The sequence below is a fragment of the Rhea pennata genome, chromosome 6, assembly GCF_028389875.1.
Source record: "Rhea pennata isolate bPtePen1 chromosome 6, bPtePen1.pri, whole genome shotgun sequence".
NCBI classification, from domain to species: Eukaryota; Metazoa; Chordata; class Aves; order Rheiformes; family Rheidae; genus Rhea; species Rhea pennata.
The window spans coordinates 17,396,624-17,421,535 of record NC_084668.1 but is presented as its reverse complement, the minus strand read 5'-3'; the positions used below and the strand labels follow the sequence as shown (position 1 = coordinate 17,421,535).

At 49.7% G+C, this 24,912-nt stretch overlaps 1 protein-coding gene across 2 annotated transcripts; it reads right to left on the bottom strand.

The window, feature by feature from the left end:
* Nucleotides 1–1,311: 1,311 nt before the first annotated feature.
* On the bottom strand, nt 1,312–24,633 carry ARPC2 (actin related protein 2/3 complex subunit 2). Of its 2 annotated transcripts, XM_062578432.1 has the most exons (10): nt 24,440–24,633; nt 13,815–13,849; nt 12,682–12,794; nt 10,361–10,406; nt 9,586–9,772; nt 9,063–9,156; nt 6,596–6,722; nt 4,448–4,548; nt 3,643–3,743; nt 1,647–1,755 (listed from the first exon to the last, which is right to left on the bottom strand). In XM_062578432.1, the coding sequence occupies exons 1-10, from the start codon at nt 24,511–24,513 to the stop codon at nt 1,731–1,733; spliced, it is 903 nt and encodes a 300-aa protein (XP_062434416.1). In that variant the 5' UTR covers nt 24,514–24,633; the 3' UTR covers nt 1,647–1,730. The 2 variants fall into 2 exon arrangements, with proteins under 2 accessions (XP_062434415.1, XP_062434416.1); XM_062578431.1 differs by lacking the exons at nt 3,643–3,743; nt 4,448–4,548 and having other exon boundaries at nt 1,312–1,755.
* Between the last annotated feature and the right edge of the window lie 279 nt (nt 24,634–24,912).

Genomic DNA, 24,912 nt, shown 5'->3' with positions numbered 1-24,912 from the left:
GGCAGCAAGAAGCCACAAGCAAGGGAGCCAGGTGTCTGGCTCCATGTACAGGGCCGGGGGGGGGGGCAGGGTGGGGAGAGAGGGGTGTAGGAGAGTAGATCCTACTCAGTACTGTCCAGGGCTGTCACATCCAGTTAAGGACCAGGGCTTGCACCCCCTGATGTAACTGCAGCACCCGATTTGCACAAAGGAACAATTTACATTTTTTTTTTTTTTTAATGTGGTAGTGTGTTCGGCGCAGGCACGTGGGCCTCAGTGGGGCAGCCGTGGTCATTGCACTGCCAGCGCCCAAGGCTTGGCTCCTCAGTCCCCTCAAAGTCAAGCAGGGGCCTGGAGGTGCTGGGAGCCACAGGCACTCACCAGCCTTAGGCCAGCCCCAGCCTGAGCTAGAGCAAAGGACACTCAGCAGCACAGTCAGGGCCTGGTGCCACACACCCCACAGCTGCCCCCCTGGCATGGGTGTCAGCCTCAGGTCAGGGGGAGGAAATTAATCCCAAGGAACCGCTGCTTCCCCAGCGCGGAGGAGCAAAGCAAACAGCCGGAGGTCCCATCCTCCTGCTCTTCCTCCTATTCTTGTCAGGGGACTATCTCCTTCCCCCACCCACCCCAAAGGCGCACACATCCCTGCTGATCCTTGAGGCTATCCCCCATTCATTCAAGGCTGTTCTGGGTGGGCAGCTGTTAGAAAATGTGGTGTCAGGCCTCCAAAGTGCCTCCTCATCAGCTCTCCCTACCCTCCAGCAGCTCACAGTAGGTAGTGACGGTGATGTCCAGGGCCAGCACGGCTCTGGTAAGCTCGCAGTACTCGCCCACTGGTGGCACCACTGCCTCCTCCACCTCCCTTGTGCTGAATAAAGGTGTGTTCAGGCTCAGCCCTGGGTCTGTGCTCTGGCTCATTTGCACTCTGCTCCTGCCAAGCTGCAACAGGAAGCTCTTTTCCCTGCTCAAGCTGCCTGGAGGGGCTGTGTCCACCCCAGAGGGGCCAAAGCTACAGCTCAGCCTCCCATCCTCAATGTGCAAAATCCAAGTGGAAAGCAGGACGGCTCCAGCCTCTGTTTCCCTGTGAAAGGAGCGCCCTCCCAGGGGCTTCACTAACAGAACTATCTCACAGTTGTCTCTGAGCACAGCACCAGCACAACACTCCAGTTCCAAAGACTGAGATTACCAGAAGAAAGTAGTCCCCTCTGAGATACAATAATTCCCCCCAACTACCACAGTTAGCTCCAACTCCTCCCTGTAACTGCAGCTCCAACTGTCCCTTCCTTGGCAAGGCCACATGAACTGAACAAGCCAAAGCCCCCACACAGCCCCTTAAGATAGAAAGATCTCCTTTATTAATGAACCCCCAACAGTATTTCTTCAGATACAGGAGTTTTGAACTCAAATATTCAGAAGAAAACAAGTTAATATTGCATTATTTTCATAAGAAATACTGCAACTGATTTCCGGTAACATATTGCAAAGCGAAACAGCTTGAAAAGGAAAAAAAAATTAAAAAAAGAAAAGAAATTAAGTCAATCAAACTGGGATTAAGGTTTTGTTTCTTGGAACGATCAAGTCCTCGCAAGCACAGCTCGTTTCTGCAGATTACTCCCCAAACTGTCGTACAAACAGACCCCGATTGCTTGAATTCCTTATGAGCCCACAGAGGTGCAACATTAAAAGCTACGATTATCAGGTAGCAAGTGCCCCAACCTTCATCCTCCACGGCAGCCTCAGTGACCCCAACGTTAACGAGTTGTGAACGTCTTCCCCCTGAAAGGATGCAAAGAGAGGTCAGTGTGGACCCCCAGCGCCGTTCTTTGCTGCATCTGTCCATCCCTAGGTACCCCAGGGTATCTACATGGCTTTTTGCAGGACAGGCACCAAGGTCTCAAAGCCACGTAGATGCTGCTGGTCAGAGCACATAAGCGTTTGTTATGCAGAAAGCGTGCAGTGACCAGCTCTCAGGGCTATGGGGAGGGTTGGGGGCTTGCAGAGGAGACAACCCCCTTCCCCCAGAGCAGCAAGCAAAGAGGAAATGCCAGGACACACACAAGGAGGGCAGTAAGAGGGTCTGGGATCAGAGGCTAAAGTACACAAGGGAAACGTTCACACCACTACCACCCTCTGCCCACACCACTCTGGGCTGCTTTATTCACAAAAGAGCCAGCCCCCCACAGCTGGCCAGAACAGTCACCAGGGAAGGCTTCTGGCCCAAGGCACCGGCAATCTGCTGGCCAAGGGCAGCGAGGGACTCTGAGGAGCTGCATGAGGCATAAAGGACCTCCAACGACCGCAGCCCCCCCAGGAAGGACGATCTGGCAATTCGGAGCTGGGAGCTAACAGCCCTGTTCCTCACAAGGAAGAAGGACAGTTGTCCACCAGCACAGTAACTGCCCCCGGCTCCATGGGAGTGCCCAGGACTAGTGCTCCCCACTGCAGCTATGTGCATGTCCCCTGCTCTCCATGTGGGTTACAGAGGAGCATTGGTAGAGCTGCAAGGTGCCCAACAGTGCCTGCGCTGAAGGGCCACCTCATCCCAAACAGAGCTGTCAGTCAGTGAAACTCCCTCGGTTTCCACCTAAGCTCTGGCCTAAGGATGGGCAGCAAAGCCAGTAGGCTTCTCCTTATTGCCGAGCATGGAGAAGTAATGAAGACCAAATAGGAACTCAGGGCTGGATGGCAACTGACACCACCCCAGAGGCTCCTGAATAGCTGCTCTACGTGCAAGTCAACCAGCTTTAATACAAGGGGGCAAAAGCCCCACAAACCTCAGAGTGGAACAAGGGAGGTACTAGATCTTGCAGAGCCATGCCCCACTCAGCAGGGACAGCAACACCCTCTGCACGCCCAGCCAACCGACCCAGCCCCCAGGGGTGGCTGGCAGCACAGCACTGAACCTAGGAGCGGGATAACGACGAGCCCCCTGCACCAGGACACTGCCTGCTCCCCATGCGCAGCCACCGCCATTGCACTGCAGGGAAGGAGATGCTGCCCAGGCTGCACTACGCACCACCGGGACTCTCAGTCCACCCTCTGGACTGCCCAGAGCTGCTATCCAACAAGAGCCTCCCTTAAGGGCTGCCAAGGCCCTGCTGCCACCTAGGCAAAGCTGTCTCCACGCTGACCGCACTGCAGACAGGCGCGAGGAAGACAGTGCACTGGAGCTGGCTATACTATCTCCTTACAACCCCAGCCTTCCCGTCTCCCCTTTGCAGAGCTGGCCAACTGGGTGCCCTTCCACTGTACCTATCCGCTGTCTCATCTCTTGGCCTCAACTGCGCTGCCTGTCTGCCTTTGGCTCTGCTCCCTGTGCCCTGCGCAAGGCTTCTTTCACAAAGGACTTGCCAGCACAGGGCTTGACACGGACGCTGCTCCTGCAAAGAACAAGCAAGGCAGTAAGCGAGTGTGGTGGAGAGAGCACAGGGGTCCTGGGAGGCCAACGCACCTAGATTTAGTCTTTCATCTGCAGAGGCACCACAGGCAAGCACTTCAATATAAAGCACCCCCATTCCTTATCAGATGGGGTCCTAGCACACCAGGCCGCCAACCTGACCATCCCTGTGGCATCCTGATCCTCCCAGGACCAGAGCACATTGAGCTGAGCAGGAGTAAGCTTGGGGCTGGTAGGCTCCTGCCAGGTCCCACTTTGCTACTCACGTGATTGTTTTCATTTCTTTCTTCTCTGCATCTGGACGGGCACGGTTCAGCACCTTGAGGAAATCCGATGTTTTCGCCCTCATACGCGTGTGAATATAGGCCTGTGTTTCATTGGAACAAAACAGGGACACCTCAGGGTCCTGTCCCCATTGCCCAGATTTCAGATGTCTCTCACAGCTAGCCAGGGTTACTGCTCCAAGATGCTCAGGGCTGGTCTTGGAGCATGAGTACAGCTTAGAGATTGGCCGGTGTTTCTGAACACTCCCAGCAAGTGACACTACTTGTACTGGCCAGGTACTGCTCATAGCCTGGCTTCCTAGGAGATGGGGCATTAGGAAACCTGACTCGCAGCCGGCTGCTCTTTGTGGGCGTGGGCTATCTTTCTGCTCCTTATTGTAAAGGCAATTAGCTCAGCATGGCCACAACGGTGATCAGACTCCCTCAACCTGCAGGACGAGGGGAGTTTACTACTTACAGAAGTCAGTAGTGCAAACTGAGCCCTGTCAAAGCCAGGTCTTCTCTTAGCAGTTTTCCTTATTCCATTCTCAGAAAGAAAGAAACCCACAGAGATTCAAAGGCAGAAGCCTACCTTGCTGCTATGATGGGAAGCAAACTGGCACCGACTGTGCCAAGAAGCATGGAGAGGAAGGGAACAATGCATCATTCGCCATCCCTGCATGGCTGAGGGGGGCAACACTGGGCCCTAGTGAGTTCTCATAGGGGCCCTCTGCTCCATTCTCCTGCTTAGTAGCACCCAGATTAGACAGGCCAAAGTTCCCCTGTTTCCTCCCTGTCCCCTTGGTACCTTTGAGCACTTGATGTGATAGTGCAGGTAGTCCCGGAACGTGTGGATCAGGTTTATGGTGTTGTCTCTGGCAGCAGCATTGGTGTGACGGGGGAACAACACTGTAAGAAAAGGTGCCACACAAACCATTATTGCCTCCAGAGGCGATGAGAGGCCTTTGTGGTCCCCCTGTGCTGGAGACAGCCCGGTGTCAGGCACACTGCTTCAAAAGCCTACTCTGCAAAGAGCGCTTCACTGTGCCATACATCAGGATTAAACAGCACTTAGGATTTTAAACATAGGGCTCAGCAGCACTTCTCAATTTCCTGTCATGCACCAAAGCCCTTCCCAGCAGCCTGGGCACACCTGTGCTCTCTGGTGGACACACAGGCAGGACCGAGTGTCCAGAGATGACGGCACTGTAGAATACTGTGTGATGCTACTTCAGGGTTGGGAAAGAAGTGAACGGGGAAGAGAGCTGGGAGGTAAATGGGGATGGCCAGGCTGCTCTGCACCTCTTAGACACCAACAAAGTGCTGGTGGGACTGGACCATTCTGCTGGCCTCCCAACAAAAGAGAAAGGTGTTTTTTTCTTAAGAGATTTTTCCCTTACTTTTCTCACTGAATGCAGAAACAGCAGGAGTAACTCATGAGTGACTAAACAGAGCAACTGACCCTGCACTGCAGATAGGCATTATGTTTGTACAGGGATTTAGCTTAATGCGAGTACCATCTGCCCTCAGACATTGCTCTTCAGGCAGTCATTTGCACCTTTATGGGATGGCAGATCCCAGCTCTGCAGCTCACCAGCCTGTGAGAGCCAGACTTGGTTACTGTGCAGGCTGGCACCTTCCACAGTACTGGTACTATGCTAAGGGCTGAAAGATCTTTTGGTTCGCTGAAAGTCAGATCAGATAACAGAAAAATTGCTTCTAGACAAGAACAAAGATCTTCCCACGGTTCAACACCTGCTATGAGAGAGCTAATGCATTGCTGATGAGCTGCCCCGACCTTGAGGCACCATTCCTAGCGTGGGTGGAGGGTAGGCAGTGTGAATTTCAGTTTTACCAACAGTTTCTGTACTTTACTTCTGAGCTCCAAACTGCAGGAGCATTGGTCTGAGAGACCCTAAAGGCAGACCCCTACTGTGGTCCCCGATTCCTCTGGGAGAGCCCTTTCCCTTTGCACAGGGCATGGTTTGGACCCCTCAGCTCAAGCCAGTCCAGTCTTCAGCGAGATAGAAGAGCACTTCCAGCAGTCAGCACCTGCTGCCTTGGGAAGGAGTGAGGCAGGAACAACAAAGGATGCCCAGCTCAGCCATCAGCATTGCTGCTGGGAATGACTGCTGGCCAGCAAAGCAGCACCTCCACAGGTGGAGGAAGGGGTTCAGAGATGGAAGTGTTTGTTCCGGAACAAAGAACCAGAGCTGGAGCCCCAGAGCTCCAAGCCATGCTCCTGCCTTCTGACTACCCCTACCGATCAAGCACAAGCAAGCTCAAGTTTCTACAATACCACAACAAAGCCATCTTTCCCTTGTTGCCAACTGCTGAATACATTTTGCAAGCAGACACCAAACGGCTCACTGTCCCGCTTCCATGCCTTATTGCCAAAAGCAGAGCTGGGCTGACTTGATACAGCAGAGGGACGTACTGCACAAGAGGGAGCAAAGAGGGCAGAATATGGAAGCATTTGACTCCAGAGTCCCTTTCAGCCCCCAAAGACTCACTTGAACACACAGGGGAGGTGCAGAAAGCAAAGCAGATTATTTTTTAGTTTGTATAAGCTGCAGGATGATTGGATCATTCAAAAGCAACAGCAGTAGCCAATGCCAGACAGTGTAGAAGCTCAGGGCAGTGGGTGATTTCCCATGTCCCTCCCACTTCCAGCCTGAGCCTCTGCTGGCCCCTCTCAAAGCTTTAGTGCAAGTTTTACACTTGCAACTTGGAGTGGGGCATATGAATCCAACCACCACCACTGGACTACTTTGTCCCCTTTCCACTGCCAGTTCCCAACTCTGAACCCTGGAGGCTCTGCTTCCAGGTTTTATCATGGGTAGAAACGGATGGACACTCGTCAGCTACCCAAAGCAGATACTCAAGTGCCAAAATCAGCTCAGCAGTGAGCTCTTTCTTCCCGGAGGGTCCCCATACCACAGAGCTGCCCACTTACCAAAGGTGATGTAACCAATATTGTCGCCGACAGCTGCGTCTGTGTCTTTCAGCTCCAAAGGTGGCTCCCTGTGGCTGAAGAGCACCTGTGGGGCTGTGTGACTGGCCCGGCGACCCTCCTTGAACTCCTGCACAAGAGAAAGCCAAGGTGAGTTCCATGGTGACACTACAGGCAATGCGCTAGAAACCAAATGGGGATCCCCCTCTCCTAAAAGGCAGCTAAGCAGGAGGTTTCCCAGTTCTCCTTGCACGGGACAAGTTCATCAGCTTAAATTTTTGCACTCCTAGGAAAATAATCCTTCTTTCCAGCAAAAACAGAACAACTGAATAGCTGCCCGACGATCACGTATCTTAGTGTGGTCCCTCAGCTGGGGCAGTTTTCTGCATCACACTTCCTGCCATGGGATGTGGAAGCATTTTGTGGCACACCTCAGACTGAGCAAGCACATGAGACAGTATGGTTCCTGCTGCAAAGTCAATGACATCGATGCCACCGGCAAGAGTAAGAAGTGCTGATCACCCCAGAGGGACAGAAATGCTCAGAGGGGTCTGCAGGGTCTGTACTGCACTGAGCCTAAAGGCTCTGCCATTTGGGAAAGCATCTCCTGCCAGGAGCCTCTGAGCATTAAGGGCCATCCACGGGATTTGGAGCTTGTGTGCAGCCTGCCCCTCTAGCTCTTCTGTAAGTCTTGCAGTGATACCTACAGACAGGGAGATTCATTCCCCCAGGGAACCTCTCCAGTAGCAGCACAACTCCCAGCTCTGCATTTCAAGAGTTACAGAACTGTCTCCAAGTGGGGCTGGGAGAGTCCAAAGCACCACTGCCCTTCCCCAAGGTAGAACTACTCCTCATCTGCTTAGCTGCCTCCCAGTTCAGCCTATGCATCATCAGCTGTTCCTAGCCTCTCCTCCCTTGTTAGCACAGCTCACCTAGAAAGGGCAGGAGCATCCATGCCCCTTTAGGACAGCCAAGTAGTTCACTGGGGTCTCCTTAATAAAACATTTAGCTTTGCCTTCTGCCTGCTTCTGCCAGAGTGTAAATTGGTTCAGACTGCTTCTGTAGCTAGTGAATGGTCAGATTTTCTCTGCGAGAGCCCAGATGAACAGCCACTGTGTCAGGCTTGGCTGTGTTACATAACAGCAATAGCTGGAGGGAAGGAGCCAGCGTGACTCAGAGTGGAAATTCTTGTGGCTGGGCAGGAGTAGGGTTTGCTGTTTTTAAAACCAAAAAATGTGGTCCATGCAGACTCTGGGACAGCGGCTCCCGTGAAGCCCTGCTGCCTTACAGGGAGCTTCACAAACCCTGTTTTGTTTACCTCATACCTGTTTTATGAAGTTGAAATTCAGGCAGTGGGACGTACTAGTGGAGAAAGGGACAGAGCCAGAGTAGATGCCCTGCCCATAGCTGCCCACAGAGAGAGCAAAGCTGTGAGCTAATATAGCTGCTACTGCCATCGCAACAGACCCTATTACACTGGCCCCGAACACAGGTAAACCAGTACCCAGAGAACAACTGCGCCAATGACTTGCTGTTTGTCAGCAGCACAGCACCTGGCACCCCTGTGTGAACAAGCTAAAGCTCCTCCTGCCCCATGATACCCTGCAGGGTGCCACTCCACGGCTGTACCAGTCCAAGAGGTCCCCTGGGCACTCCAGCAGACAGAGGGTGAGCTAGGCAGGCCAGCAACACAGATGAATGCACATAGCAATGTGGACAGAGCCTACTCAGGCCGGAAGCAAAAGTCTTAATGACTCTTTGGCCTATGCAGATCAACAGACATGCAAACTTTACTATTGGCCTCCAAATGCTTCCCAGCAAAGTAGCAGTTGCAAAGGGCAACCGAGTCCAGAACTATTTGCATTTTTCTAATTGATTAAAACAAGTAGACTAAGGAAATCCATAGCTTTGAAAAGCTCAAATCCAAGAGCCCATCACAGTACCAGAGCAGTCACACTCAGCTGCTTCCAGTCTGAACCTCTTTGCATTTGAGCATTAACAGGAATAACCTCAGAGATGAAGAACACCCTCAGCACCATCCCAGATACAGCTTAATGTTGCCCCTTCTGCTCCTTTTACACTTCCCCCTACCACACTTGGTTCCTCTGCTGGCCTGTGATTCCTTCTCCACAGGTAGCTGGGCTATAAGGCCTCAAGATGGATACTGATGTACTTACCTCGTGTTCTATTCATCTGTTACACACAATGTATGATTATCTCATACTAGCAAGAGCATCAATAATTAAGAGGCCAATGCAAAAGTCTGGATTAGAAAAGATACTGCCTAAGCCTATTAACATGGTTCTTCCATCCCACAGCAGATTGGAGCCCTGCAAAGCATTTATATGTATTAAACTGCCTGTGACCTCCCTTCAGCCTAACATCTGCTTGTTCAGCAAGACTACTTCAAGCAAGAAGGCATATGAACTGAGGATCAGACCCTTTCCCCTCAAAACTTCATTTTCCATACCTGCATAAACACCTTTCCAATCACGACGTCATCATCATCCTTAAATACTGTGCTGAACACAACTGTGACACGGTCCTTTTTTGCCTCAACATACCTGCAGATGGGTGAGAGAGGAGACCTCTGATGTGAACAGGGGCTAAGAACTACATCTGGATAAGCAAGCAATCATATGACAAGGTCACGTAGATGCAATCATTTGCAGGCCTGGCTGCCAGAAACCTCCTCTCTCTCAAGACAGCATTAGACAGGGAGCAAGACGTTTCTGTTGGGAGTAGCCAGTTCCCTTCCTACACACAGCCACAAGTGCTGCCACTCAGAGACTCGTACAACATTGCTGCAGCCTGAGGGACAAGCATTACCCTCACCAGATGCTTCTGGCAGCCTAGGACAGGCCCTTAATACCCAGCCAAAGCATGGAGCAATAGGATGTCCTGGCTTTCCATCACATCCTAGAGCTCTGAACAAGAGCTGAGAGCATCCTGACAACTGTCCAATCCCTGTGCTGCTTGGTTTGAACACTTACATCGTCTCATCGTCCCTGTAGTGGATGACAGCTCTTTTCTCTCCTTCTTTGCCCTCTTCTTGAAATTTGAAGTACTTCTCAAAAACCGAAGCAAAGCAATTGCGCTTCAACATGCCGGCTTGGTGCACAATAGCATCCTTGTCTGCAGGAAGGTTTTCCAGGTCGTAGAGCAAAGAGACATTGTAACCTGGGGAGGGAGAGTTGCTAACTTTAATAATGTATACAGGGCCTTAATCCAGCCAGAAAGATATTCTCTGGAAAAAGACACCTACAGTTCAAGCATCACTGCCACAATTTGTCACACCTTTGCCCTAATTCCTTCCAAAAGCCTCAAAGGTGCCTGCTTCCTGCTAAAGTCATCACCAGAAGAAGCCATGTCTGAACTCGGTGTGTGGCCATGGCAACGTTCCTGGGGCTCTTTGCCTAGCTGCGACACACGTGCTGGCTGAGCTGCTCCCAAGTTTTGCAGTGAGTAGGAAGAAATGCTGTCACAGGTAACCATGGTTTTCCTGTGTCTCATGAAGCATCGTTGAGAAGAACAAAGACCCCAACCGCGAGGAAGGAACAGAAGTTTACTTGGAGGAGGGTAGCATCAAAAATTACAGCTCATGCTGAAAACTACTTCAGCCCTGCTGTACCCAGGCCACCTTTTTAAATGCTGTTCATCATACAATTATCAAGCTCTTGAAGTGCAACCTTCATACGAGCATTTCTGAGGGGACTTAAGTCATTTTGGAGTTGCATTCACACACTGTAAGTGTTACAGCAGGGTTACCTGATTCAGGATTTACCAAGTAGTTTCCATAGACTTTCTTCAATACCTAGGAGAAAGAAATTAAACATTGAGAGCACAAGCTATCAGATTCATTTCCTCCCTTGTAGTCTAGGCCATGTTTGGTCTCCACTTAGAAACCTCAAATTGCTGGACAATTATTAACTGTCACCAGCTTCTAGGATATTGGCTGCTCCCACTCTAGGCAGAGGTTCCTGAACTCCACTGATAGGGAACGTGCTGTGGGAGTCAAAATTGGAGCTTTTTAAAATTCTTGCTAGTCTTGAACTTGTGCAGGGAGTGAAAGAAGCCCCAAACCAAAACACTCCACCATTAAACCTGGTTCTCATCTTCAAAGGAGAACTGTCAGCAGAGCCTGACACTACAGATCTGCAAACAGATCTGTAATTTGATCTCCAAATCAAAGACATCACAGACCTGCAAACCTCCTTCCCAGCTCAAAGGTGAGCACCCCCACCATGATCCCTGGGATTCAGAGGGCATTGCAAAGTGTGCCCTGCTCCTTCCAGGGAGGCAAGTTCAAAGGCAGGGTCAGGCACAGTGTGGCCAGGAGATCGCCTGCCTTGCCTCAGTCTGTTCCACAGGACAGATGGGGATGGAGAGGAAATTGCCAGGCAGCTTGGACGTCTCCCAGGAGCGAAGCCGCCTACAGCACAGTAAAAACCCCTTTTCAAACATAATCACTGCTGAATTTTACATCAATGGCAATTTTCAGCTGAGCCATAGCTCTATGTCAATGAGGGGGCCGGGAACAGGAGGTATTTTACAGAGAAGAACAGAACAGCACCGTGGCAAAACTGGCCCTCCTGGGATGACACCCACTACAACTCAGAGAGGATGCATGGGCTCTCTGAATGCCAAAACCTCCTCTCAGCAGAGAGGGAGCAGCAGCCCAGGGAGACGATCTGCCTGAGTAGGGACACTGTTTTATGCTTCTCACACTGGGGTTTCACAGAGACAAAGTGGAGGAAGTGAAGAAACAAGCTTCACCTACTCCAGGGGGCACAGAAAATACCAGTTTGTTAAACATCTATTTTAGAACTCAATTACTGTTTAGTCAGCACTCTCAAGACAGTCCCGTAGAGATCTCACTCTCCTCTAAGAGCCAGGGAAGTGGTTGACAGCCACCCTCACTTTCAGCATGACACAGTGGTCCGTAGAGCAATGGGTCTGACACGGCAGCCAGGGTCAGGTAGAAAGGCTGTTGTCCAGCCGTCACCATGGTGGCTGTTGGTGCAATGCCACTGCACCCTGTTACAACACAGTGAGTTGTCAGTTGCCTGCCTACAACAGCATTTCTTTTTGTACCACATGCCATGCCGATCCACCCGGCGCATCCTGGGAGGGCTGCCCACTTTGGACTCCTCAACTCCCCAGTTTCCCAGCAGTAGCACTTTATGTTGGTCAGATCTCATTGCCCTACTTCTTACAATGTAAGCATGCTCCTGGAAAGATTTCTGACACAGGAGTCAGGAAAGCAGGGTATTTAGCCACATTTATTCTGACTTTGGTAGGTCTTGTAGCAGCTCACAGGAATTTACTCTAGGTTCAAGATCTACCCCTGTTTGTCATCCGACTCTCAATAAACTCATGGAACAGTTTCCTTTTTCCTCTCCCAAGGACAGACACTCAGAGGTAAAAGCCTGCTGAAGAGCCTTGGGTGAACCTCATTTGCTAACATGAGGAGATTTGAAAACTGACTCAGGAACTGAGTCACACTTCCTGCCTTGCGACCCAACCACAGCTCAGAGAGACTCATTCTTTCTACCATAAATGGCCCTCCACAGCCTGAGCCCATTCAACAGGAACTAAATCTGCTACTGCACACATCAGCAGCAAAAAAGGAACCAAGCAGCCTGCAGATCAAGGCCTGTAAACACAGTGAGAGCCCATTGCTCACTCTCAAGTGTGGTTACAGTCAGAAGATTTCATGGGATTCCAGATTTATCTCAGTGTCTTTCTTCACTAGAAGGCTCAGTGTTTAAGTCAAAGAAACTATTTCTACCTGGTCAAGCCTCAAAATCATTTGGGAGGGACTTGCAAAATTAGTGGCGCCTTTTGCCCTTTAGGCTGTAGGGTAGGAGATGACTTCTTGTTTGTATGAGAGAATGGGAACAGACTTTGTACTTTATTTCAAACAAAGCAGGACTCATGGCTGGTACAGGGCTGCTCCTTTGACCACCAAGAGGTGGAGTACAGAAACTTTTCAAAACAAGAGATCCACTAATATTGCAACAACATTATCTGTGTTACCAAAGTATTTGTGAGCACGATGCCCAGAATGCCTGGAGATGCTAACTCACCTCATCAGCACCATGTTCCTGGAGCTCTTTGTAGAACTTCAGAGAAATACTGACCATCACTTTTGTCTTATCTCCATTGGGGTTTGAAATATGATAAAGGACTCCATCGAAGTCTAGGAAGCAAGTAAGAGAGAAGTGAGGAACTCAAGAGGGACCAGTTCCTAGTTCTGAGGAAGGTTTTTTCCTATGTGTAGCTCTAGGAACTGCACAGTGACGTGGTTCCCCTCGTTCCAGCCCTGATAGATACATCAAGGAAGAGACTCCATAATTAAGGTAAATGGCAGCATCACATAGGGAGACTTGTTATTACTCAGAGGGCTGAAACAGTTTTGACATTTGTCACAGGAAGCTTTCTTCTAGTATTTTTAGCATCCCTTGTAAATTTGCTTGTGCTCAATGCAGAAGGATACAAACATGCAAAGATGGGAGCCTTCTAGATAGTCAGCATCCATCCCTCAGCTCAGGACAGAAAGTGACCAACATACCCACCAAGCCAAAGTTGTGGCCTGGAGGAGAAAGCATCTCCATCAGCAGAGCAAAGGCAGCTCAGTCTCACTTCACTGCAGAACGAGCTGAGAGGGCTGAAGCAGGGGAGTGTAACTCTCCAGCTACCCAGCAAGCTCCACATCCCTATGAAGCTCTGTAGCTTACATAGATTCTTGAGAACTGAGGCATAAAAGCAGCTGCTCAGTGAAAACTTAAACTTCCCTAGCACTTCCCATCCCAGAGAACAACTTCAGGCTACGAATTTATCTCACTTGTCAGCCTGAGCCAGCTTTCTACCAACCATAACTAAATGGTGCTAAAGACCTAAAAATAAACAGCATCAAGTGCAGAACTTGAACATAGGTGAGGAAAAGGTAAGAGGCATGGGATGTACACACCAAAGTGCTGTTATCACTGCGTTCATTGCTGTGGGCAAAGTCCCAGGGACAAAAAGCAGAGCAGCCTACAGGACAATTTGTTCCTGTAGCACACAAAACCCCTCAGCCCTGAGAAAGCTGTGGGGTGTGTTGTCTGCCCCCTCCCTCAGTGGTGCTGGATGAATTTAGACACGTCAAACAACTGCGGGCAGGCCATTTGAGTAAGCCCTTTTTTCAAAGGAATGGAGTCAGAAAAGTTGTAGTGCTTACCTGCAAATGTTACTTCTACTGCCTCTGGTTTATTTCTAAAAAGCAAAGAGAACAAAAGATGTAAATAAGAAATCAAACAGCCGCCTCCATCAAGCTGTGAAAAAAAAAAGGATAAATCTCCAATACTGTGTTTCCCACAACCAAGTCTACCTGAAAACTCTTCTCTCTTACTGCTCAACTAGCAGATAACCTTTACCAATAAATCTTAAGACTTCTCTCCATTCATAGAAGCACCATTTCATCAGAGATGATGGCCTTGAAGCTGGCAGATATTGTTATTATTTGTAGTTTATTAATAGATCTGAGATCACAGACTGCAAATTTCCAGTTAAAAATGTCCGAGAAAGCTACCTGTCACTCTAAGAACATGTTTTAACGAGCACGTTCTCTGTACAGAACTGCTAAGATACAAGTTTGGGGGACAGAGGCTTGTCTGTAAGTTCAGGTAACACCAGTTTATGGAAGAGACTTGGAGGCTAAGCAATCCCTGTCTGTGTGCACCCTTCACCACCACCAGCAGCTCTGCAAACACTTTGGTACCACTGACTTGCAGGGATCACCCCAATCTCCAAGTCTGAGGGTAGGAGTGGACCACACAAAGAAACATTTCAGATGTGCCTTTCCTCCTGACCTCCCACATCCCTTCCTAAATACCCCAACGCTACACCAACTACTGTAGGCAAGAGGTAAGTTTAACCTAACACCCCCCAGCATCCTCCTTCAGATCTCTAATCATCAAAGAGTGCATCTCTCAAACCAATGGCCCATCACTTCTTACACTCTAGGCATGGAGATATAACAACATCCTAACAAACTGTATTTGCCAGTTTGGCCAAGAACTCCAGAAGAGTTAGATCCTGTGAAGGATCTAACCACATCTGAAGGGTGAATTTGTTGGGACAGGCACTACATAACCACTTTGACAGCTCCAGGGGGACTACATTTATAGGTCATTCTCCAGCTGGAAGAAATGCAGTGGTACCTCCACCACGGAGAGCAGAGGTGCAAAATAAAAATAGGGTAAAAATGTGAGTCAGCTACTGCTTTGTTTCACAGCATATCTCCTCGTATCTTTCAAAAACAGCTGGTACTGAATAGAATGATACTGTTTTTGTTTTAAAGGCCAGAAAAATCTCAGAGATCATTCTCACCCACCTGATGTAAAGTACTGAAATAACTCCACAAACCAAGCCAGCATACTGAGGCAACCTTGTGGTCTCGACTAGGTTGCTGCAGCTCAGAAACCAGCTCCATTCTTTTTGCCAAGATTCACCCTGTCCACCCTAATGTATGCTATCGAGTACCAGGTGTGCCTTGCTGGACAAAGACAGACATAGGTGGGGGAAGGTCTCAGTATCTGTTTTCCCCTTGTGTTACTTTGCACATTTTTTTTTGCTCAAAAATACATTGTTCTTCTATCTGCTTTTTTGCTGATGGCACCATTTCAAGTCCTGATGCAGAAGCCAGGAACGATCAAGACATGCTGAAACTCAAGAAAGACATGCAATGAGACAAAGGCACCAATTCCAGACGAATCACTGAGTCAATAACATTTTTTTTGGGGGAGAGGGGGTGGCATAGGAAGGAATGAGAAATTAACCCCCAACCAGAAATCCTAAGGGGAAATGATGAGGTGTTGTTACTACTTAAAAGTTACCAGCTGTGAAAAGCAACAGGCTTTTTGTTAGGAAACTGGAGAGCCTCTGTCTCTTGTGCTGCATCACCAAAGATAAAAACATACTTCAAAGCAGCAGCACAGGTGCACCTGAGGCAGATCCTTTAGTTTAAGAGCTGTACCAGTTACCTGTGACCTCTCTTGCTCATCTTCTCTTTCCAGCTAGGCTGGAGACCTTGCATATTTAACTCCAGCTCTAGAAGAGGGAAGCAATTCACAAAGTCTCATCCAAACCACTTCTTCTGAAGGCTGCTCAAAGCTGAGAGGAAAGAAAACTCCACTAAGCCCACACGGTCAGTTGATGTAGATATTTTCTTCTTTTAGAGCCCCACACTCAGACTTGGGAATCTGCTTGGATGCCAGTATAAATTTTATAAAAAAAGAAACCGATGTAGGAAGCTTTAAAGATAGCTCTCACGTGCCTGATGGCACTAGGAATATTAAAGAAGACTCATCCTTAATCCTCATTTCCATCTTCCTTGAGTTACACCATTCCACAAGCACACAGAGCTAATGTCTCCTGCAGCTCTGACTCTGAGCAGACCTTCCAAACACCCTCCTCACCCGGGGGGAATCCTGGAAAACAACTTACAGTCAACAAGTAATGAAGTGATTTTGCCTAGGAAGTACATTCAGCCCCTATGCACTTGCTCCGTACTTCAAGAGGCTGTGGAAAGATAACTTGTCACATTATTTAAGAAACCATATAACGCCACGTATCCAAAGTCAGTGAATAGCTCTGCATGAGCCTTTGTTCTGCAAACAAAAGCTTAATGCTGACATATCTTGATTTTTGAACATTTCAGCTGAGAACTTATTTTAACACAGATTTCCTAAGCGGTTCAGTTTTTATACTGGGAGGTGGTGGGGTGAGGAAAAGATATTTAGAGGAAAAGCAGGTAACTAGGCAGAACTTCTGGGTGCTGAATATTCAATAGCTTCCTGAGACAGCCTCAGTGAAGTGAGTGCTCACATGAACTGCATACAGAGCTCCTCACAGCCATGCCACACTGCTCCTGTCTACTACAGGTTGTTGTTTTCGCCTTGCCTGGCACATATCTAAGCAATCCAGGTCTGGTCGTGCCTAAAGGAAGGCGGGGAAGCTGTATCACAGGTGTGGCTCAGACTGAAGTGAGCTCTCGAGACCTTCACTGCTCAGCAGCATTATAACCCAAACATTTAAAATGCTCCTATTCATTTCTCCAGCTAGCCTCAGCTACCTACACCACAATCATTCTGCCTGCTTAAAATTTTCTTCAACAGAAAAAGCATCCCTTTTGCTACCTGCATTGTTTTTCCCCCATTAAGAGGTCTCCAAGCAGAGATCAAGGCTGAACTGTCGCCCCCCTGCATCTCATAGTGGGCTGAGAAGAGAGAGGAGCTCTCATCCTCCAGCAGCTCCCAGGCGTGCGACAGCACAGCAGGTCACACACACACGATCGCTCCCCCTCAGCCTCCCACCAATCCAGTGTTCAGCCAACAGAAATAGCAGCAGGGATGTGCTGAAAACCCTGCAGAGGCACAACGACATCCTCCCCACCTTCAGACACTCCCAGTCCACCCTGCTGTCACGAAGGCTGTTTCATGCGGAGCACGTGCAGCGCGGCACAGCAGGCCTGGGACTGGGACGTGGCCCATGTAGGTGCAGATACCAGTTACATCAGGTTGCTGGCGCGATCCCGAAGAGCTCCGCTCGGCCTGCGCGCTCAGGCGTCCCTTTCCTCCATCATGCGATTCAGTTACGGCTTCTGCGAGAATTGATGGTTTAGCGTCTCTGAACAGAGCACCCTAAATCCAGCCACCCTTTCCATATTGCTAGGTGCTTCAAAATAAGGTCCTGCGCAACACGGAGCTCGTTCATGTCTACCCCAAATTCAAGCCTCAGTGCCAGACTGCCTAGACCTCGCCACACTCAGACGATTTCAAACAGCACACCCCTTCCACTCCTGCGGAGGGGAGAGCTTATCCTCGTACTGGGGCCAAAACTACCTGAACCATAGCCCTCCCCGCCACAACCTCCCCTTTTTACTACAGTCTGCCCCAAATGGACAATAAAAACAGCTCTCATACAAGACTAACCGAGATGGCTCCTTCCTGTACTAAACACTGAACGCAAACCAGACCTGTCTGCAAAACCCTGCCTGAACTCAGATGCTAAAATGGCAGCTGTTCCAAGCAGAGGCAGCTGCCCATTTTCTGATAACACTTATCAGGTTTGAAGTCAAATTCACACTAAATCCCATCTGCCCTCTGCTTATAACAATAAAAGGCCTTGACAGCTTTTATGTCTTCTTGCTCACATTCCTCCTATCCATCTCCAAAAGGCTCTCATACAAGGCTCCTATACTAGTTCTATCTAATATAGAGCCAATTCCAAATCAGATTTTTCACCCCAGCAGAACATCCAGGAAGAGCCCAGAGCCCATGGAGAGAAGCCAACAAGCACTTAAGAGCAACAGCAACCTTTTTTCTGACAGCATTTCCTCAATTTTGACTCAGACAACTTCCAAACTTCCCCACTTCATTTCTCAGGCCACAGAGGCTCTTAGCCATATATTAAAACAAATTTAAGAACAGAAGAACAAAGACTGTAATTATACAGTTGCCCTCATCTTCTGAATTAAACAAGCCTGCATGCAAATGCAAACCTGGCTAGCAACCATATTGATAGCTGACTAAATCATCTCCCACATCACAATTAATGCTTGTACCCAATAAAGGAGGGTGGCAATTATTTTAAAAGCTACAGGCTCACAGTTATTCTTGTCCTTTGCCCCAGAGAACAAAAAGAAAACAAAGAGAAAGTTATTTCAAAGCGTAAAGCTTCGCAGCTCTGAACAGAGCTTTCAGATCACTGGAGTTAATACACTGTTTGAAGAGAGTGAGCCAGATTCAGTGACAGACTGCCGGCTCTCCCCGCAGAAAGGTCACCCCAATAGAAAATTATAAGCAATGTCTAAAATTATTTGAACAGTTCCTCTGCTCCTGGGCCCCACTCAGCTAACACAAAAGCTACTTTGCGTGAGCTGCAGGAGCACATTAAATCAAAGAGCTCCCATAGCTCTAGCAGCACACCCACCACGAACTCGAGCAGAAGTGCTCTGTCACGCGGCCGGTGCTGAGCAGCGTACGGCAGCCCCCACGCATGCCAACTCGTAGCACCCCACAGCAGCCACGAGCAGAGCTGAGACCTGCTGGGGACAGGGCTCACAGCCCTGAAGGAGAAGGTCCAGGTGGCCAGAGCAAGGTGCTTGGGACTCCCACCCATCTAGGTTCCCCTCCACTCTTGAGCTTCTCCCTTGCAGAGGGCACAAGAATCTGGAGGAGGTTGCTGGTAACAAGGCACTGAGATTTCCAGCATATAAAGCACACACTACTCCTGCAAAGCACAGGTAAGTGCAGTTATACTCCTGGCCAGGTCATCTCCCTGCAAGTCTTTGGTCCAGCTCCAAGAAGACCCCGGCAATTCTCATGCCTGGGCAATCCACCGCCAGCACTGTGGCAGGTCTCTGATGAAGAGCATCATTTTGTATCTACCATTCACTAAAACTCTTTAGTGCTGCAGCCACTGGAGCTTGACACTAGAGAAGAGCAGGTGTTAGGGGCACTTAGGAACTGTTCCAACAGAGTATAATATGGAGCAGTGCCTTATGGGAACTTGAGATGAGAACTAAGTCTGGAGTGATGACAGAACTACCTGCCTAACCCTTTGCAGACCTAGGCTGTCACTCCCTCCTCTTCCTCCGCCGTGTTTTTGCCCCAAAGCATAGAGCAGCCTTGTTCCAGACAGATGTAGGTCACCATCCACCATTAATACACATGCACCTTCCCTGATGATTGGGGCCAGATGCAGGGTGGCAGCCCAGGAGCTACACTCAAACACATTCAATACAGAACAGCAGAAGTTTATGATACTGTTGTTCCCACGCAGCTAAAGCACTTTCTGCCAGCAACATCACCTGAGCACTCCTCATCTGCTCCACCACAGTGTCAGCCAGCTTGAGTTTAAGTAGATGCCGCTTGAATAGAAGCAGGTGAGCTACTACCTGAAATGTTCTTCCTGTTCTGACACGGAAGATGAAAGGCTGTAAGCTGGGCTTGCAAGGACACTGAGCCAGCACCCTACTTTGCTTGCTCCCCTGCTGCACCACTCTGAGCAGCATTCACACAATGAATGGGATCAAGAAACTCACGTGGGCTAAAAATACCCCATTTTGCCTAGTTAATTTTAACCTAGGTCACTTCCCCAATCTCATTTCCCTCCGAGCCACAGAAGTGCTTGTGTTAGCAAAAAGAAGGGCATCCTCTGTTTTGGTGGGGCTGCTGAGCCCCCTTGAAGTGCTGCAACCCTGAACTGCCACAGTTGCTCTTGCAGGGAGCTTCTGATGCCTGTCCAGGAGGATCTGAAGCTCCTCTACGCTCCCAGTATGTCTGATAACCTCTAGACTCTCTGCGGTTTCCCCAGGATGAACTCACTTCACGTGTCACATCACAAACACAAAGTTCACGTTACCAAATTTCACCAACTGCTCAGCCTCCTGGTATAGGGCACTAAGGCTGAAGTGCTCTGCTCTAGAGAGAAGCAGCACCAAAACGACCACGAATGGGAAACACCACAACGCATGTGGGTACAGCCTTAGCCAAACCATCCATTCGGCTTACAGGAACTAGTATACATCACGGAAGTTAAAACTTCAGTTATTTTCCTATGTTGCTGATAGTCATGAAACCCTGCAGATTTGTACCTATTAAAATAAAAAAAATAATCTGGCATTCTCTCCCTCACCCCCAACACTCACACTGCTCTCCATTTATGCAAATTTGTTTTCTCTTGCACAGTGGGTAAATCCTAAGTATCAATTTGAGATACATGATTAATTTACTGGTGATTTAGAGCATTCTACATGTGGCTGAAAATTTTAACCCAGTGAAACAAGCACTGTGCCACACTTCCACCGCAATCAGTTAAACCAGAGGAGGTCAACACTAGAGGCCAAACCTGTTTTGGGAGGCAATTCCCCCACACATTAAACAGAACTAATAATCACTAGATACAGAAGACAACAATTATCAAAATTCTCTGCACAGATAAAAGAATAGCAAAAGGACGCAATAATGATCAAGAAACAAGATCTGCCAGGTTTTAAGACTGGTAGAGGTTGCCACCTCAAACCACAGTTCTCAGAAATGAGAAAAACACAAGCATGACTTCAGCTTCTAGGCAGTTTCTCAAGTCACGATGAATTTGTCAAAAGCTTAGGAAAGAGTTTATTCTCCTCTTGCAGGCTCTTTGAGCCTGCAAAAGGCTCAAATGATGTCAAAAAATGCTTAATTACTTCAGCACACTTGTTCCCAGGTACTGACCAGCTGTTGCCTCCCTGCCTACTCTAGCCTGCATTTTGACACTTTAAACTTTCAGCAGCAAATTCCTATCTCAAATTATTTCAACAGATTCTGGTCGCTTTATGCCTTTATTTAAAACTGTGGTTGCTTTAAGGATGTTGATTCAAAACACGAAATTATAATATTAAAAATATTAATTAAAAAAATCAGATGCATTCAAGTCCATTATTTGTAACCACTTGGAACTAAATATCAGTGTTCAATGGTGGCTGCCCATGGGCCTAAGACTTCCATAGGTTTTCCCCATAAACACAAACTCACTTGCCTTTTTGGAATTATCCTATTCATGTGTATGCTATCAACCCCCAAGAACCTTGTCAAGGTAAGACTCTCCCAATGCAGCGTTTAGGCCCTGCCTCAAGTGGTAATCTTTATTCGCAGTCTGCCAAGGCACCTCCCACACTGGGAATTTCAGAGACAGTTAATGGATCTCCACGCAGAGCAGATTTTTCTGCCTTTTAGTGAAATGTCACATACGACAGTAATGCTATGAGCACATATTAGCTCTGACTTCTGAACGTGACCTAGTTCTACATAATATGGTGAAATACAAGGTTTCTCTCACCTGAAGGTCTATGAATGCTCTGCAGGGAGGCTGTTGAATCATCTCCATGGTATGGCCAGGCAAAACAGAGGGAAGTGACACAACCTTTATCCAAAGCAAGTTTCTGGCAAGGCATTTGGAAACAAATCCTGCTCTGCCAGATTCCCAAACTGGTGCTGAAGCCACTAGGCACACTTGACTAAGATAACTGCTACAGACAAATCTGTATATCGCATCTGCCCAGTTCCAATTTTAGAGCAAATAACTCAGGAACAATTCCATCTGAGTGCCCAGACTCACTCCTCTCAATCACTGCATCCCTTAAGGCTTGTCTTTGCTCTGACTGTCCTGCATTTGTCCCCGAGACATGCCTCAGGAAAGCAATCAGAAAAACAGTGAAATGTAGCAACATCTCCTGCCCAGCTCCCATGCTCAGCACCACAGGAATCACCTTGAAACTGTAGCTGAGGGAGAAGTCTCACATGAGTAAATACTGAGTAACACCCACTCCATGTAAGACTTGAAACCTGGAGGGGGGGAAAAAAAGAAAAAAACAAACAAAAAAAAAACACCACACCTCTCCACCATCTCAGACCTTGGTCTCCACCCTGTGCTTGCCTAGACAGGAGAGCCTCAGCACAAGCACAAAAGAAAATGCAGAACTAAATAAACTTCCTCTTGTTCAACAACATACCCAAGACACAGAAATTATACAGAAACATCATCTAGTTTGTTATTTTTCTTAAGAAAAAAAAAAAGAAAAGCAACCTATAGATGAATAAGAGGCAGAATATCACCAGCCAAACCAACAGCAACCAAGAAGAATCAATCCAAGAACCAGTGGTATGCCAGGCAAGCGTGGTGTTGCAGAAGTGAGGCTTTGCTGCACAGCAAAATGGAAACTTTGCAGGCCTGCAAACCATTGCAGAATGAGTAACTTCAGTTCTGGTTGCACGAAGCCAGGATTTTGATGTGCATGTAGCCTTTTGATGGCTATGAACTCCTATGGCTATGAACCTCCACTGCAACTGCTGTATTTAGTTCAACTTCAGGACACAAGCACATTCTCTTGTTCCAACAGGAAGAGTGCCTCAGTATGCACTTGTGATGAATGAGCATTTTTGACACACACCATTAACCTCCACATACATAATATTTTCTAATGGACGCAGCTGCAATACCATAGCACAGTCACCCGGGAGTTTTCTGTTTTCGTGTGGTGCCTGTGCTTTGGAGATACTTGTTGCATTAAATGAGCACGCCCAGGAAGAACAAAAAGCCAGACTGCAGAGAGGTAAGCAGCTCACCAATCCCACAAAGCAGTGCAGTCTGTGAGGTTATTTTATGGAAAAAAAAAAGCACAAGAACCAACACAGAAGTCAGCTGAAAGGGGAAACCAGAGGAAATGGCCTCTGTCAAAGTTCTGAATGCAAAAGGCAGGAGAGCTTCAAAAGCAGCTTAAAGAAAAAGTGACACAGAAAAAGGCACCTGCCTAGGGGGGTCTCTTTCCAGGCTGCTTGGCCTGTGCTCTGTGAACACAGGCTCCACCCCAGAGATAATATTACTGCACTTTGCTTTTCAAGGCTTTGCCTACACACAAAGCACACAAAGGTGCCCAAGATTACGCACACCAGCACACAAGCACAGTGAGAGCACAAGCAGCTTGGCTAAAGGTAAGGACATTTATACCAAGTGATGGTCTTCCACGGCTAAACTGTGCTCAGACAACCACCTTTACAGCCTCTGCACTGAGGCTAAAGTTACACTCTTAGTAAAATAACCACTGGCTCCGCAGGGACTGAACTGTCTCACCCTGCAAACCAGGCTCCCCCTTGGGGCCAGGACACTTTCCAGGCCTAGAACTGGCTTGTCCTGATGCACATTGCTTTATCAGATTAAGTCTGAAACCCCGCAACATCCCTGTAAACCTATCTCCCCCCAGGTGCAGCTCTGTCTGCAGCATCCTTCCCTGCCCCAACAGTTCCACTCACCTTGACCTTCCTTTTTCCCTTTAGCTCTGCTTCCCGGCTTTGCTTCCTATTCCAGCCCCCACGTCCTCCTTTTTGTCTCTCCTTTGTCCCCCCAAGACCTTGCACCATCACCATCCCTCTTATTGTCCTGAGCCCTTTAATGTGGCCAACTTCACTTTTTCTCTCAGCCCTATCTCACCTTCTTCCCTCATAGTAACTCAATCTTTACAGCCAACTTCTCCTTCTCCAACCCAATATCCTCATCCCCCATGTCCTCAGACCAGTTCCCTTCTTCAGAAGCCCCCCTCCTCTAGCTTTGCTTCTCTAGCCCAGCTCAACCCCCTCCATAATCTGCCCCAACACTACCCCCTCAGGTCTCCTTCTCAAGCTCCATACCCTCTGCAGCCCCTTCCTATTCTCCCGGGCCTGCACACTGCCATGGCACTAGCCACCCCACCCAGGCTGGCTCCCTGCTCTAGTTCTGTCTGCCAGCTTTGCCCCCTCATCTTGGCCTTCATTCCACCCTAGCTCTAATGAGCTCCTGCTCCCCTGCCTCAGCTCCATCCCCCTAGCCCAGACCAGCCACTTGCAGCTCTATCTCCCAGCTCCAGACCAGCCTCATGATCCCCCAGACACCTATCCTGCCCTGGTACTAACCCCCACCCAGCCCTTTCCTGCAGCTCTCCTCCCAGCCCCCATCATCCCGCAGGCCCGCGTCCTGCCCTGGTACTGGCCCAGCCCCGTCATCCGCCACCCTGCTCCGGCACTAGCCCTCCCAGACCAGGCCCGCCACCTCCCACCGACCCGGCGACTACTCCTCCCCTCCCCGTCCCCGTCATCCCGCAGCACCCCCCCCCCCGCCCAGCACTACCCCCCGCAGCCCCGCCGCCGCTCTGCTCCGCCAGCGCCTCCCGGCCGGCCCCAGCCCCCGCCAGGCCCGGCCGCCCCCGGCCTTGTCCCTGTCCCTGTCCCCGCCCCAGCCAGGCCCGGCCCGGCCCGGCCCCATTCACCGCCCGGCCCGGCCCGGCCCTACCCGGCGGCGGCGCCCTCGAACTTGAGCGTGAGGGTCTCCTCGATGATGCGGTTGTTGACCTCGAGCAGGATCATGTCGGTGCCGGGGGGAGGGGAGCGGCCTCTCAGGGCGCCGAGGCCGGAGGGAGCCGAGCCCGCTGCGCGCACCGGGGACCCGCCCGAGCCTGCGCCGCCGCTTCCGCTCTCGGGCGCGCGCGTCACTTCCGGCCCGGCCGCGGCGGAGCCGGGCGGCGGCGGCGCCTGCGCGCGCGCTCCCCCTGCTCCCTGCCCCGCCCTTCCAGCCGCGTGACGTCACGGCCCTCAGCCCCGCCCACGGGAGCGCGGGGGGCGGGGCTACCCGGGGGGGACCCCGAAGTGTGTGGGGCCCCCAGGGCACGGGGGCGGCTGAGGGAGGGGGTCCCCCCGGGAAGTGGGGGGCCCCCCAAAGTGTGGGGGGCTCTGGGGGGCCCCCGGGGCGCCCCAGGGGGCTGTGGG